At 51.4% G+C, this 13,894-nt stretch overlaps 1 protein-coding gene across 1 annotated transcript; it reads left to right on the forward strand.

The window, feature by feature from the left end:
* Positions 1 to 615: 615 nt before the first annotated feature.
* Positions 616 to 11,871, forward strand: MORN3 (MORN repeat containing 3). Its single transcript, XM_006178050.3, has 7 exons — positions 616 to 726; positions 2,926 to 3,099; positions 5,915 to 6,072; positions 7,615 to 7,774; positions 10,675 to 10,859; positions 11,107 to 11,190; positions 11,609 to 11,871. The coding sequence occupies exons 2-6, from the start codon at positions 2,955 to 2,957 to the stop codon at positions 11,182 to 11,184; spliced, it is 726 nt and encodes a 241-aa protein (XP_006178112.1). The 5' UTR covers positions 616 to 726; positions 2,926 to 2,954; the 3' UTR covers positions 11,185 to 11,190; positions 11,609 to 11,871.
* Positions 11,872 to 13,894: the final 2,023 nt, after the last annotated feature.

The following is a 13,894-nucleotide window of genomic DNA, read 5'->3' on the forward strand; positions in this document are numbered from 1 at the left end:
CTTTGAAGGCCACTGTAGGCACGTCGTTCTTATTCTGAGTGACAAGGGAGCCACTGTAGGAAAGCCAGCTCAGGAGTGACTTGCCCCAACTGGTATTTATGTTGTATATGTAAAGCATATGCATCTTCCGGGGCGGAGGGGCCATATAGCTTCCCTAAGATTCTCAAATGAGTCTAGTAGATCCTCACAAAACAAAGAACAGGTGTAATGTTGGTTTTCCCTTCAAATGTTGCCCTTTTGTCTTTGTGACTTGGCAGAAAAGCCTTTAACCCTTTCTTGCCTGCTTTGGGGGCTGTATTTGCCCTGAGGAACCCGGGACGGGAGAGGAGCGGGGGTGGGGAAGGCAGTAACCTCCCTGGGCACACCGTGGCCCACGCTCCCTGGGTATCAGGTCTCCCCGGCTCGCCCACCAGCCTTTGGCCACCAGACCGGTGCACCAGCCAGCACTCGACCTCCACAGGCCCGAGGACGTCCTTCCGTGTCACGGGAGGATGCGCAGCCTTCCCCACGCGCGGCTCCGCAAGCGCACAGCCTCCGCAGGAAGGGGCAGGCACTGCGAGCCGGCTTGGCCGGGGCCCCACGTTGCCATAGCGACCCTGGGCTGGCAAGGGACGCCGGAGCGCGCGCTGCCCACGGCAACTGAGGCTGGAGGCGGAGGGCTGCGACCCCAGCGCTCTCTGCCTGGGACTCTAGATCCAGGCTCCGCCGCGGTGCACGAGAGCCCAGGTGAGAGGGCGCAGGTGTGACGGGGCGCTGGCTGGCGACTGACCCCGAGTTGTCTAGGCCCGGCTCCCTCCACCTTCCGTGATGGTAATTATTGTTATTCAGTGTCAAAACAACCCGGGCAGAGTCCGCGCGCCGCGTTGCAAGGCTTTCTTTTCCTATCAGTAGTAGCTCCTGTGTTAAGACCGCAACCTCCTCTTGGGTAGAATCTACGTTTCCGGAAGTGTGGAACAGAGGATGAGTTTATATTACATTGATGAAGAATTAACACCTAATGACATCGTAAGAAAGTTATTACAGTCTGAGTTCTCGTACAATTGTGAGTAAGCCAAGGAGAAAGTGTCAGTTTGAGGCAAATATGGCTTTAACACCTTTCTGAACTTCGCTAATTTCAACTGTAAGCCCCAGTATCTAGCTAAGACTTAAGTAATGATATGTAACATCTCTTTCTTGGATAAATGTATTGCTCTTTTTTAAGTGAAATAATTTCAGTATATAGGTTAATCATAGTACACGTGGTACATGCAAATGGGAGAAAAAAAAGAAAAACATTAAATTTAGGATCTGAGACTGTTTCCCTCTGTCCAGTTTTTGCCTTGGCTGTTTTCTTTCCTTGGAGCGACTTTCCTTCCCAGTTCCTAGGCATGATTGTCAAAATATGTACTAGCCAGTGTGGTTGGCCAGCCTGGTCAGACTCCTGCAGGCCCCTGCTGTGGCCCAACCCAGGGAAATCCTTGATGGGTAGGGCCCAGTGCAAAATGAAAATGCAAAGCTCTAGCTCATAAAGTATAAAGAATTTCAAAACAGTGACAGCAGAGCCGAAACCAAGCACTTGCCCTGCTAAGGACTGGGCCCTGTGCAACTGCTCAGGTTGCACACCTGTGACGCTGGCCCTGAGTGGGTGGATGCCTGGGACACCATGATCTCCTGAAATCTGCTCAGCCCTGTGGTCATGCTGATTGGTCAACACCTCTGCCTGCTGATGGTTAAATTGTTCACTCTAGTCCCCCACCCCCATCCCCTCATGCCCCATGCTCCGACTGCCCCACCCTTGGCTGCTAGCACTGCCGGAGTGTGTGTGTGTGTGCACACACACGCGCACGCGAATACGTTCTTCCCAAACCCATGGAGCAGGATAGATGGTATTTTCTGAGGGGAAACAGGGATCCCCATGATTTGGAGACCATCTTTATCACTTTGCACAAGTCCCCTGGAGACAGACAGATGGACATGGACGTCTGCACTGGAGATCCTGGGGACATCAAGAGCCCGTGGTGTGCTCCCAGACTGGGGAGAAACCTTAGACCACCCACAGTCTCTTTGCAACCCCACCAGGCAGGGCAGGGAGGAGAGCCTTGGTCTGATGAATAAAACCTAATCAGGTAATGAGGCAGACAGGGAGAGTGCCCAGCAGAGGTCAGAGGTCAGAGGTCAGGGGTAGAAGGCTGATCAACCTTCCTGGTGTGCCTGGGACTGTCCCAGTTTTAGCACTGAAAGTCCAAGGTCCTAGGAAAACCCTCAGTCCCAGACAAGCCGGGACAGGTGGTCATTCCAGAGACAGTATTTTTAGTTGATGGGCTCTCCTACAGCTCACAAACCCCTGCAAAGCCAGCCCCTGGCTTTTCCACCATCCTATCCACCAGGCAGAGGAAACAGGGCCCAGGAGGCTAAAGTGCAGGGTGCTGGCCCAGTGGTGGTGGTGGGGAGTCCCTGTAGGCTGTGCCACAGCAGCCGTCTGCCAGCCCAGACAGAATGGCCTGGCTAGCCTGCCGCTCCCCTGGAGTGCGTCCCAGTGCTCACCACTGGGGGCTCCCGGCCAGGATCTAGCTTTAGAGCCAGCATCCACTCTGATTGGTCATACTGGTTATTAAATATGTGACTTTCACCCTCTCCCCTGGGGCAGCTTCTTTCTGATGCCATCACAAACCCCCCTCCTCTACTGGTCTCCCTGGGTTCCCATCCCAAGCAATTGTGCCATCAGATCCCCCTCCCCAGGGATCTCCCTGAGAGGCAAGGGAAGAGACAGCCTAGCGTTAGTCCAGCACAGAAGAATCCCCCACAAGGGCTGCTCATCTGCCCCGGGGACTCAGAACACACATGACTCACACTACTTGCGCTCAGACAAGTGTCTCCCCAAGAAGCCCCAAAATCCGGGCATTACGCAGGGTGAACTGAGCCCCTGATGTCCCTAACACTTTGCAGCACCCTCTGGCCCCACAGAAGCAGCCAACATGCCTATCTCCAAGTGCCTACAAAAGTCAGGGCCCTTGTGGAAGGAGTGGGACCGAAAAGCCCAGAAGAATGGACTGAGGCACCAGGTGTATGCTGTCAATGGTGACCACTACGTGGGTGAGTGGAAGGACAACATGAAACACGGTGAGTGGGGGACCCTCGGGCTCAGGTGGTGAGTACGGTGTCTGGACCATGGTGGCCAACCAGGGCCAAGGAAGCAGCTTGCATAACTCACTGGGGACATGAGACATGTCCCCAAGGGGTGAATGCTGACCTGGACCAGCTAGGGGCCTCCACAAGCTGTGGCTCTGGAACTGAACTCAGCCCTGGCTTCAGCTGAGCAGGGGTCTTGGGGACCTGCAGGGGACAAAGTGGTCTTTAGACAGCTACAGCCTCAGCCGGGGTTCTCAGGCACAGTTCATTCTCTACCCTCTGAGACCTGGGCTGAGCATGGGGCTGGCTGGGAGAAGGAAAAGGTAGCCCCTGGAAACTAGCTTGCAACTGGGATTCTGGTCTTCAAACTCAACCCTGCAAACCAGCAGAGGACCCCCCTGCCCCCAACTGGGCTGGGCTCCCAGTCTAACTAGGAGCAGAAGGGGAACTTCTGGAATGTCCTCTGAGGGCCGACCATGGCAGGGATCTGCCTGCATTTTTCAGTCCTTGTGGGCAGTATGGGTGTGGACAGAGCCCTGGACTAGGAGTCAGGGCTCTAAGGTTCTGAGCCTGGCTCTACCACTGAGTAGCTGTGTGACTTTGGGTAAGTCATTTCCCATTCTCTGGACTCTGCTGCCCCACCTGTGATAGGACCTTGTAGGCTGGTGTGGCCCTCTGAGTCCTCCTGCGTGAGTGCTGCCTCCCCTCAGACCCTGGAAACACAGAAGGGCTGGGGCTGCAGAAAGCAGATCTGTCAGAGTCCAGGCCCAACGCTCTCCCCCCTCTTGACTCACCTTTGGCCTAGCTGAATTGGGTTGCTGGGGTATAAGCATTGGAAGCAGTCAAGAGAGTAGTCATGCAGGGCAAGGATGGGGTGGCCCCAGTGGTTCCCAGACCACTCACCCCACTAACACTCATTGTGCTCCTAGTCTAGGCCAGGCCCTCTACTGGGCATCTAGAATAATCCCACCACCCAGGGTGCTTCCTGTCTCACAGAGAACCTGCACAATAGGTACTATCCCATTTACAGATGAGGAAACTCGGGCTCAGAGAGAGGAAGTGACTTACTCAAGGCCACTCAGCTGAATGTGGTATCATCAGGATGGACGGGGGATGGGAGAGAAGCCATGAAAGGGGCCGGGAGTACATAGACAGTCAGAGAGGTGATGTTTGAGACAGGCCCAGAGGATGAAAATGATTCCCTGGCAGAGGGGAGCACATCTTCTAGACAGTGGACTCAGAAACGGAGGGATGGTTTGGGGTATCGCATCTGGTTCAAGGAACAGACTGGAGGCCAGTGTGGCTGGAACACAGAGAGTGAGGGGAGAGAGAAGAGCGGGTCAGGAGGGCCAGTCACCTAGGGCTTCATAGGCCTTGGTAAGTTCTGCCTGCATCTGGAAGGCAGGCAGCCTCATTGGATCAACTGGGGTCACATGGCCTTTGCTGAGCCAATCACAGTGTCCTGGATGGGGAGACTAACACTGGTTGGCTAGGCTTGCCAGGAAGAGGAGTCAGCCCCATGCAGACCTCAAGGACAGAGAGTGAAGGAGGCCTGAGTCCCCAAAGGAAATAAACTAGAAGAAGGACAGGTGTGAATACCCCCTCATCCCCTACAATGTGACTGGACCCTTCCTCCAGGGTGAAAGTCATTGATTTCATCTTTTCTGTTTGCAGGCATTGTCCAAAGTGTTCCACTTTTATTAACAAATTTAGTGATCAGATCAACCCTGTAAGATATTCTCATCCCCATTTCACAGATGAGGAGCCTGTGGCCCAGGGAGTTAAGTTACTTGCAGTAGATCAAGAAGCTCACAGGGACAATACTGGATTTGTTCCTGAGCTACCAAGGACTAGGACATGAATTGGCATGTATAGGTACTCCACAAATGCTTTATTTATCTCTTTGTTTAACAAATACTGGTCACCTACAACATGCCAGGCACTGTTCTTCCATGCTGGAAGTAGAGCAGTGAACAAAACAGACCAGTCTGTGCCCTTGGAAGTGTACATTCTCCTGGAAGAGACGGACAATAGACAATAAGTGATAAATAAGTGAATTATCTATTATGTTAAGAGTTGACAAGTGACATGGAAAGAAACAGAGCAGGGTAAGGGAGTAAAAGAAGCTTATAATTTAATTTGATTTTAAAATTATTGTTGCATTTAAGATGTTTGTATAAGAAACTGAGATTGCAATGGCTGAGGCTTATAATTTTAAATGGGATGGTCAGGGTAGGCCTCATTGAGAAAATGAGACTTCAGCAAAGTTTTGCAGGAGGTAGGGACTGAGCAAATATTTGGGGAAGAGTGTTCCAGGCCAAAGGAGGAGAACCAGGGTACGAAAGCTCTGAGGCGGAAGTGTATCTGGTGGGTTCCAGGAACAGCAGGTGGTTGGAAGGCGGAATGGAAATGGGAGTGAAGGACACAGAAGGGGCTGGAGTAGTAGGAGATGGGTCCCCATATGTGCTCAGGAGAACTAAAGAACTTAATATACAGAACATTTTCTAGAAATCCTGACTCTCTGGTGTATCCATTCATTGTTATTATAAGATAAAGCTGAAACATGGAAGGGGCAGATTTCTACCTGGGGTTTGCTATATCAGTTTGGCTTGAGGGCTGTAGAAATGGAACTTTTTGGGGGTTTTCCTGGGTGCTGTGGGTCTAGACACCAGTCACAGACCCCACTCCTGGAGATTTGTCCAGTATAGGGGCCCCTGAGGCCCAGGCCGACGCAGTGCCTGCCTCCCTCATCCCCTAGCCCCATGAAGGCCATGTTGGCAGTGTTGGCCCATCTTTGTGTCCCTAGGGAAAGGAACACAGGTCTGGAAGAAGACAGGAGCCATCTATGAGGGGGACTGGAAGTTCGGGAAGCGAGATGGCTATGGCACCCTCAGCCTTCCTGACCAAGAGACCGGAAAGTACAGGAGGGTCTACTCAGGCTGGTGGAAAGGCGATAAGAAATCCGTGAGTGCTGTGGTTCCCGTCATGCCCTGGGACATGGGCCAGTCTGTAAGCAGGCTTTGTGTGTGTGTGTGTGTGTGTGTGTGTGTGTGTGTGTGTGTAGCAGTCAGAGAGGCCTGGGAGAAAAGGAAGGGGGCCCCAGAGGGGAGGAGAACAGGGTTGCTGTGTGGGTAGAAGGAAGGGGTGGGGGAATCATCAAGGCTTCTCAGAATAAAACCCAGGAAACAGGAAGCAAGAGGAGAGGGCCCAGGGAGGAGCCCATGAAACCCTGTGGCTACAAGAAGCCAGCCAGACTGTGAGGGGGCAGTCTCCTCCCTGTTCTCCCCACTCATTTCCTGGCTTTCTTTTCCCTGGGCATCCCTTTCTGTTGGGACTGGATAAGAGGTGGGGGGTGGGGCAGGGAGGAAAAGTGGGAGCAAGAAAGAAAGCAGAGGCCACACCCTTGGCCAACAAAGGAAGGTCCTGAAGGGTGGAAGCCAGCTGGAGGCACGTCCCCAACCCCTAAAGACCTGAATCCTCACCATAGATCATGGAGACGGATACTAATACAGTATTGCTATTGAACAGCTGCTGTTGTTACCTTGGTATTGTAAAACTCTCACATCGACATCATTACCATCATCATCATCATCATTATTCTTCGCATTTTACTGATGAGGAAACAAGCTCAGAAAGGTGGAGTAGGTGAAGTGCCTTGCCTGGGGTCACACCGCCCGCAAGTGATAGAGCCCAGGGTTTCATGATTTCTGTTCTCAAAATGTTTATCTGCCAGTGCAGACAGAGATCCCCAAATAAATAATTTACAGACAATATGGTGCTAGGATAGAGGTTTTCACAAGGGAGTTGAGAGAGGCAGCTCATTGAGAATTTGCGGCAGGCTTCCTGTAGAAAGTGACATCAAAAGATGCAAGGAGTTAGGGAGAAAAAAAAGAAGAGGAAGTAACCCATGAGGCAGAAGTAAGGAAAGGAAGCAGATATTCAACAGCAAGGTGTGTCTGCCCACAGGAGTTGGGGGTGGGGGTGGTCAGGGGAAGGGTAGGTGAGGCCTGGAAGATTACACTGGAAAATCAGGATTTTGAAAAAGACCTGGGCTGCTGAGCCCAATCTCCTTAAGTGTGATCTGCGGGGAGCCCGTGATTCTCTGCGGTTGCATAATGTGTGCTTATGTTCACTTTTCTGAGGAAAAAGTCTAGCTTTGATCTGATTGGCAGAGGCATCGCCGACTTTTAATAGGGTCAGAGCAGAGTTGGGGAGACCGGGCAAATGTGAGCAGACAGGCGAGGTAAAGATCTTCCTGGCCGCTGTAAGGCGGATGCCTGAGGTCGGGGGAGAACTGGAGAGTGAAGGAGGAAGACCAGCGGGAGGGGAGGGGAGAAATGATGATGGGCTGCTGAAGACTGGGAGACTTTTCAGTACATTCAGCTTGGATGTGGGGCTGAGGGAGGAAACAGGGAAGCCCAGGTGTGTGGCTTGGGTGCCAGAGAGCATGGTGGGGATTCCTAGTGCTGTGGGACGCCGTGAAAAGGGACACCTTCGTGCTTTCAGGGCTATGGGATCCAGTTTTTCGGACCCAAGGAGTATTACGAGGGTGACTGGTGTGGCAACCAGCGCAGCGGGTGGGGCCGCATGTACTACAGCAACGGCGACATCTACGAGGGCCAGTGGTGTAACGACAAGCCGGACGGAGAGGGCATGTTACGCCTGAGTGAGTGCCCAGCCCCGCCCCAATGGCCTGTTGGCCACGCCCACCAGACCGCGCCCTCGGGTGGCACTCCGGGCCACGCCTGGCCACGCCCCCGCATGGCCCTGCTCCAGAGGGGGTTAAGGTGAATGACGGGACCAGGCCCCTGCCCTCAGGGAGTTTACACTGTAAAAGGGGAACCTAACAATAATATAAACAATTAAGACATTGTCTTACGGTCATAATAATCATTGCGCAGCACTGAACTCGTTTAATCCACACTACAATCCTCTAAAACAGGTATTCTTATCATCTGCACTTTGCAAAGGAACTGAGGCACAGAGAGGTTCAGTCATTTGCTCAAGGTTCCCCAGCCTGTTGTGAGGTCCACAGTGCTAAGGAATTCTCCTTGAAAACAGGAAGATGTATTGGAGAAGGACAAAGGAGTTGGGGTCAGGAGCTATTTAGATTGAGTTAGGGTCAGAGAATGCCTCCCTGAAGAGGTGAGGTTTGAATGGAGACCAGAATTAAAAGGAGCCAGATATGCACTGGCTATGGAAGAACATTCCCAGGCAGAGGGAAGGGTACTGAGAAGCCTGCGTTGGTGTCAGGACCTAATCCATTCTCTACATAGCAACCAGAGGGAGCTCTTCACAAACTGGAACTTGTCGCTGCCCTGCTTTCAACCTCTCCGTAGCTCCCTACTGCCCTCGGACTGAGTTCAGAGCCCTGACTGTGCTCTGTGGGGCCCAGCATGATCTGGCCTTGCTCACCTCTCGGCTTTGCCTCCCCTTTGCCTCCCCTCTCCCCGTGGACTCCTTTGGTTTTGGCTGTACTAACTTTTTTTCCGTTCCTCCCACACTTTCTGCCTCAGGACTCTTGCACTGGCTCCCTCTTCCTGGAATAGAAAGAAGATTCCCCTAGACCTTTGCATTGTCTCCTCAGAGAGGGCTTCCCTGTCCACTCCACCTAAAGCACATTCTCCTCACATTCTCAGCACCTGCTTCCTTTCCTTCTTAGTACTCGGTGTATAATCTTGAGCAAGTTACTTGCTTCTCTGTGCCTCAGTTTCCTCACCTGTAAGATGGGAATAATGGCAGAACCCACTTCATAGGGCTCTGGTGAGGATTAGATGAGGGAGTCTTAGAACAGGTCCTGGCACATAGTAGGCTGTCTATAAAGCCAGTATCATTGTCCCTCCACACTGTGAGCTACATAAGGACCAGGAGCATGTCTGTTTTGTCCCCCCTAGTTTCCCCAGTGCCTGCCACATAGCAGGCGCTCCTGGTGAGGACGCAAACCAGAGCCCCGTCTCCTGAAAACTCAAGATTCCAACTTCCAATGAGATTCAACTAAACTGAGGCGTTGGGCAGCTGGGGGGGGGGGGCGCAGGTTAGGCCAGCTGTCCATCTGTCACTCTCAGTACCCCGCATGCCCAGCTCCATGTCTGATTTCTGTGAGCATCTCCTTGTGGTAGCCTAAGGTCAGTGAGTGCCTGTTGTGAGCCCACACGGTAAAGGGGCTTTGAGTGCACCATTCCCAATGGCTTGGACTCTGGAGCCAGCCTGCCTGGGTTCACATTCTGGCTCAAGCTTTACTAGCTGTGGGACCTTGGGCAATTAATTTCCTTAAACTCTCTATGCCTCGGTTTTCTTATCTGTAAAATAAGGGTAAAAATAAAACATAATGAAGGCTATTGTGAAGGTTAAATGAGGTTTCTATTTGTACAGTACTTAGCATGACCCATAATAGTAAGTGCTCAATGATATCACTACATACTTGTATGAGCAGGGGTCAGCAAACTAGGGCTCTTGGGCCAAATCCAGCCCAACACATGTTTTTGTAAATAAAGTTTTATTGGCACATAGATGTGCTCATTCACTTATGTATTGTCTTCAGCTGCTTTAGTGCTGCAATGACAGAGTTAACCAACTGCGCAGAGACCTTGTGGCCTGCAATGCTGAAAATACTCTGTGCTCCTCCAGCAAGAAGAGTTTGCTGACCTCTGATCTAAATTTTACCCAGTACTCTTCTAAGTTCTGTCTCTTCTAAGTCCAGTCCTCTTCTAATGTCCTATATGGACTCATTTAATCTTCACAATCACTTTATGAGGGAGGTGCTACTCTTCTCCCCATTTTACAAACAAGAAAATAAGGCAAAATGGGTAAGTGACTTGCTCAAGGTCACACAGCTAGGAAGTTGAGCTGAGAGATGTTAGCTTTATTATTATTTTTACACCATCACCACACTATCCAGTGAGAAACAGAATTGATCCTTTTTTTTTTTTAACATTTTTTATTTTATTTTATTTTATTGGTGGGGGGAGGTAATTAGGTTTATTTATTTTTAGAGGAATAACTGGGGATTGAACCCAGGACCTTGTGCATGCTAAGCATACACTCTACCGCTTGAGCTATACCTTCTCCCCCAGAATTGATTCCTGATTAAGAACACGGGCACCTGGGATGAACAGGATTTGGCTCTCCTGCCTCTGCTGCTTCCTAATTCTGTGACCTTGAGCAAGGCAATCAGATTCCTTGAGCTTTTCAACTTCCATCTGTAAAACAGAGTCCATCATCCTTCATTGAACTGTTTTTGTGAGACATGAGGTCAGAAACATAGCATGGAAGCAGGCACAGAGAAACATCCCCTCTCAGGATTATTGACTATATTTTGTACAGCTGGGAAACTACGTTACTCATCCAAGTTCGGGAAGGTAGTGGAGGTGAGCTGTGAACCACGGCTGACACCCCAGACCTAACTCCACCCACCCAGCCCAGCACACTCTAGTCAACCTGCTTTCCCCATGGCTTTCTGGTGGGCGAGCTGTCTAGCCTGGGAGTGGCAGAGGGTCCAGCCTGGGTGTGTATAGTCTGGCCTGGTTTGGTGGGTTAGCACCTACGACTCCCTGTCCTTTCCCCCAGAGAAGAGGAACCGCTACGAAGGCTCCTGGAAGAGAGGCATGAAGAATGGGTCGGGGCGTTTCTTCCACCTGGACCACGGTCAGCTGTTTGAAGGCTTCTGGGTCGACGACGTGGCCAAGTGTGGCACAATGATTGACTTTGGCCGCGATGAGGCCCCTGAGCCCACCCAGTTCCCCATTCCTGAGGTACGCAGCTCTCACCCGGATCCGGGGGCCACACCCAACCCAGAGAGAGACAGAAAACAGCAACCCCCTCCAGCCACACCCAGCCTGGCCTGGCCCAGCCAGGAAACAGACAAAGTTAGGGCAAAGTTTTCAGTTAGGGCATCCACAGGGAGGGTGGCAATACCCCCACAATGCAGGCAGTGCCCCGAAGGCTGGCAGCTTGGGCCTTCCATGCGCCTCAAACCAACCCCTGCTGCTTCACCTCTAGGTCAAAATTCTAGACCCTGATGGCGTGCTGGAGGAAGCCTTGGCTATGTTTAAGAAGATCAAGGAAGAAGGAGATTGATGCCAGGTGAGGGGGAGGCATGCCTGCCACCCTCTGATGTGGTCCAGGCAGCTCCTGGGGTCTCCTCTGGCCAAAGGGCTCAGGGGCAGGACCAGAAAGGGTGGGTTTCTTGCCTCCTGCAGTCCTGCTGGTCCTTTTTGATTCCTCCCCTTCCAGACTCTTCCCTGAAGACCAGGTCATTCCAATCCTGTCCAAATTCTCCCACGTGCACCCTGGGCACGAACCCTGGGTTAGCGTCAGGTGGCCTGCTTGCCCTGAGTGCTCTCGAGTAACATGGTTTGCCCTGGGCCTTCACTTGCTATCTGTGCAGCAGGGCCTTGCCAGGGACTGGCACCTCCCGGTGTGGGTGCAGGTGGGGTTCCAGGAGAGAGCGTTGCTACAGCATCTTTGAAACGCCAACCCCTGCCACCCCTTGTCCCTTCAGAGCGAACATCAGCACTTCAGAGGAGAAATTCAGACGGGAGTCACCCAACTGCTCGGACCGGTGTGGCTCCTGCTGGAGAAGCAAATGCAACTTGGATACACCCTTGGCACCCACAGCGGGGAACTCACATCTCCCAGCACTGGATCATTCCTTACCAGTAGGAGGCCAGTGCTTCTCTCCCCAGCTGGCCTCGGGACCCTCCTATTTCAGCCTTTACTCTTGGAGCATCCCTGAGCACATGAGAATAAAGGAGAACCTGGTGGTGTGAGTCGGGGACCTGTGGTATGTGGGGATAGGAGTGCGGGGGAGCCTCAGGAAGGATTTCAGGTAGAGAAGAGGAAAAACGTCCCAATGGGCTGCATGGACTTACCTTGAGGCAGAAAGGGGAGGTGCCTGTAGGTCTCGGATCTCTGAGATATTCCAAGGAGGAGACAGAGCCTGCATCTGGTTACACTGGTTCACTAAGATTTGGTATTAAAACTTGACCTGGCTTCTCAGCCTAACACAGGGGCACTCAACCTTGAAATCCCGTGGGAGCTTTAAAAGCTGGGAATGCCCAGATCCCAAGCCCAGAGAGTCTCATCTGTCTGGGGTGAGGCCTGGGCCCTCAAAAAGTCCCCAGCTGATTCTAATATGCAGCTGGGGCTGAGAACCTCTGACTTACTGGCTCTGTGACCCTAAGCAAGAAACCTTAGTTGCCCATCTGTAAAATGGGACTTCAGAGATCTCACAGGGTGTGTTTTGAAGATTTGCTAGCAGATCTAATAACAAATAACATGTACTGAGGTTAGTTGTGAAGCAGATTTCTGGGACAGGCTTTGCATAATTCTAATCAAGACAACATTCCTGCAAGATAAGAGGGACTCTTACGTAATAGGTAGGAACAGCAGCTCTGCAGTCGGACTGCCTAAGTGTGATTTATTAGCTGTGTTCTTGAGTATGTCACCCAGCTTCTCTGTTCTCCAGGTTTCCTTCCCTCTAATATGGGACAATAACAGGGACTTACCACCTGGAGTTGTTGTGGTTACTGGAAGGAAGAAATAAGGTGGGGTTCTAATCTGAGGGTGATTTTGTCCCCCTTTCTTCCCTGGGGTCATTCTGACAAAGTCTGGAGACATTTTTAGTTGTCACAACTGGCAGGGAGGAATGCTACTGGCACCCAACAGGTAGAGGTTGGGGATGCTGCTAAACATGTTGTAATGTAAAGAATTATTCAGCCCAGCTTTAATGGTTTAATACCATGAAATCACCCTGAAATGCCACGATGTTCTTAAAACCCTCAGCCAAGTGCCCAACATGTAGCGAAAGGCTCAGTAAACGTTCACTGACACTATTGAGGTTCTCTCTGCCATCTAAATCCTAAGTGGGTGGCCTGACCCACAGCATGGCTCTCAGTCTGTACCTCTGAAGGCAGGAAGCTGAGCCTGGCTGCCTCAGGACGCAGAATGAACCAGCTATGGAGCCAGGCCCTGTGCTGACAGCTTTACACATGTGTTTTCCCATGACCCCTCAACAACCTACAAGATGTCCTGCTGTTATTGGTGCCATTTTAGAGGAGGAAACTGAGGTTCAGGGAGACTCACAAGTTACCAAACTAGAAAGTGTACTTAAACTTAGGTCTATCTACTCTTAAGGTGCAGAATAGTGGCAATGCGTATAGAAGACTACCATTTTTTGTCAGAAAAATGTAGGGTGTGTGCTTGTTTATGTATAAATCTGTCTAGATGGGAACAAAATAAACCGGCAACAATGGTTATCTCCAGGGAGAACTGGGAACCTGGGAACAGGGGAGAAACAGCAATTTTTCACTGTTGTATTTGGAATTTGTAAATGTATTATCTATTCAAAGCATAAAACTGAAATTAAAGAGATTGGTTTTTTTCAATCCCCTCCCCACCAGACTGTGTTCTTAACTGTTTCCCTAGTTGCCTGCATTTGAGAACCTGGAGTGCTTGTTAAAAAGAGATTCCAGAGACACACCCAAACCAGCTTGAAATGGAATCCGCACAAGGGTTTGGAAATCTGCATTTTACAAGCCAATCTGATGATTCTTAGCTCAGGCAAGTTTAGGGAAGAAACCCAAAGACTAGAGGCACAGCCCAGAAATCATTCCAAGTGGATCCCAGGTCTCTGCAGAAGCAGGGAGGGGGGTGCATGGAGAAGCCCAGGTCTCTGGGGAGCAGTAGGGACGTTCACACTGGGGGACCTGCCCCATCCTACTCAGTCCCACCCAGTCAGAAGGCCATCCAGGTACAGGGGAGTGTGGCTCCCAGTGCATGAGATGTG

This window comes from Camelus ferus, chromosome 32, assembly GCF_009834535.1.
Source record: "Camelus ferus isolate YT-003-E chromosome 32, BCGSAC_Cfer_1.0, whole genome shotgun sequence".
Lineage (NCBI taxonomy): Eukaryota > Metazoa > Chordata > Mammalia > Artiodactyla > Camelidae > Camelus > Camelus ferus.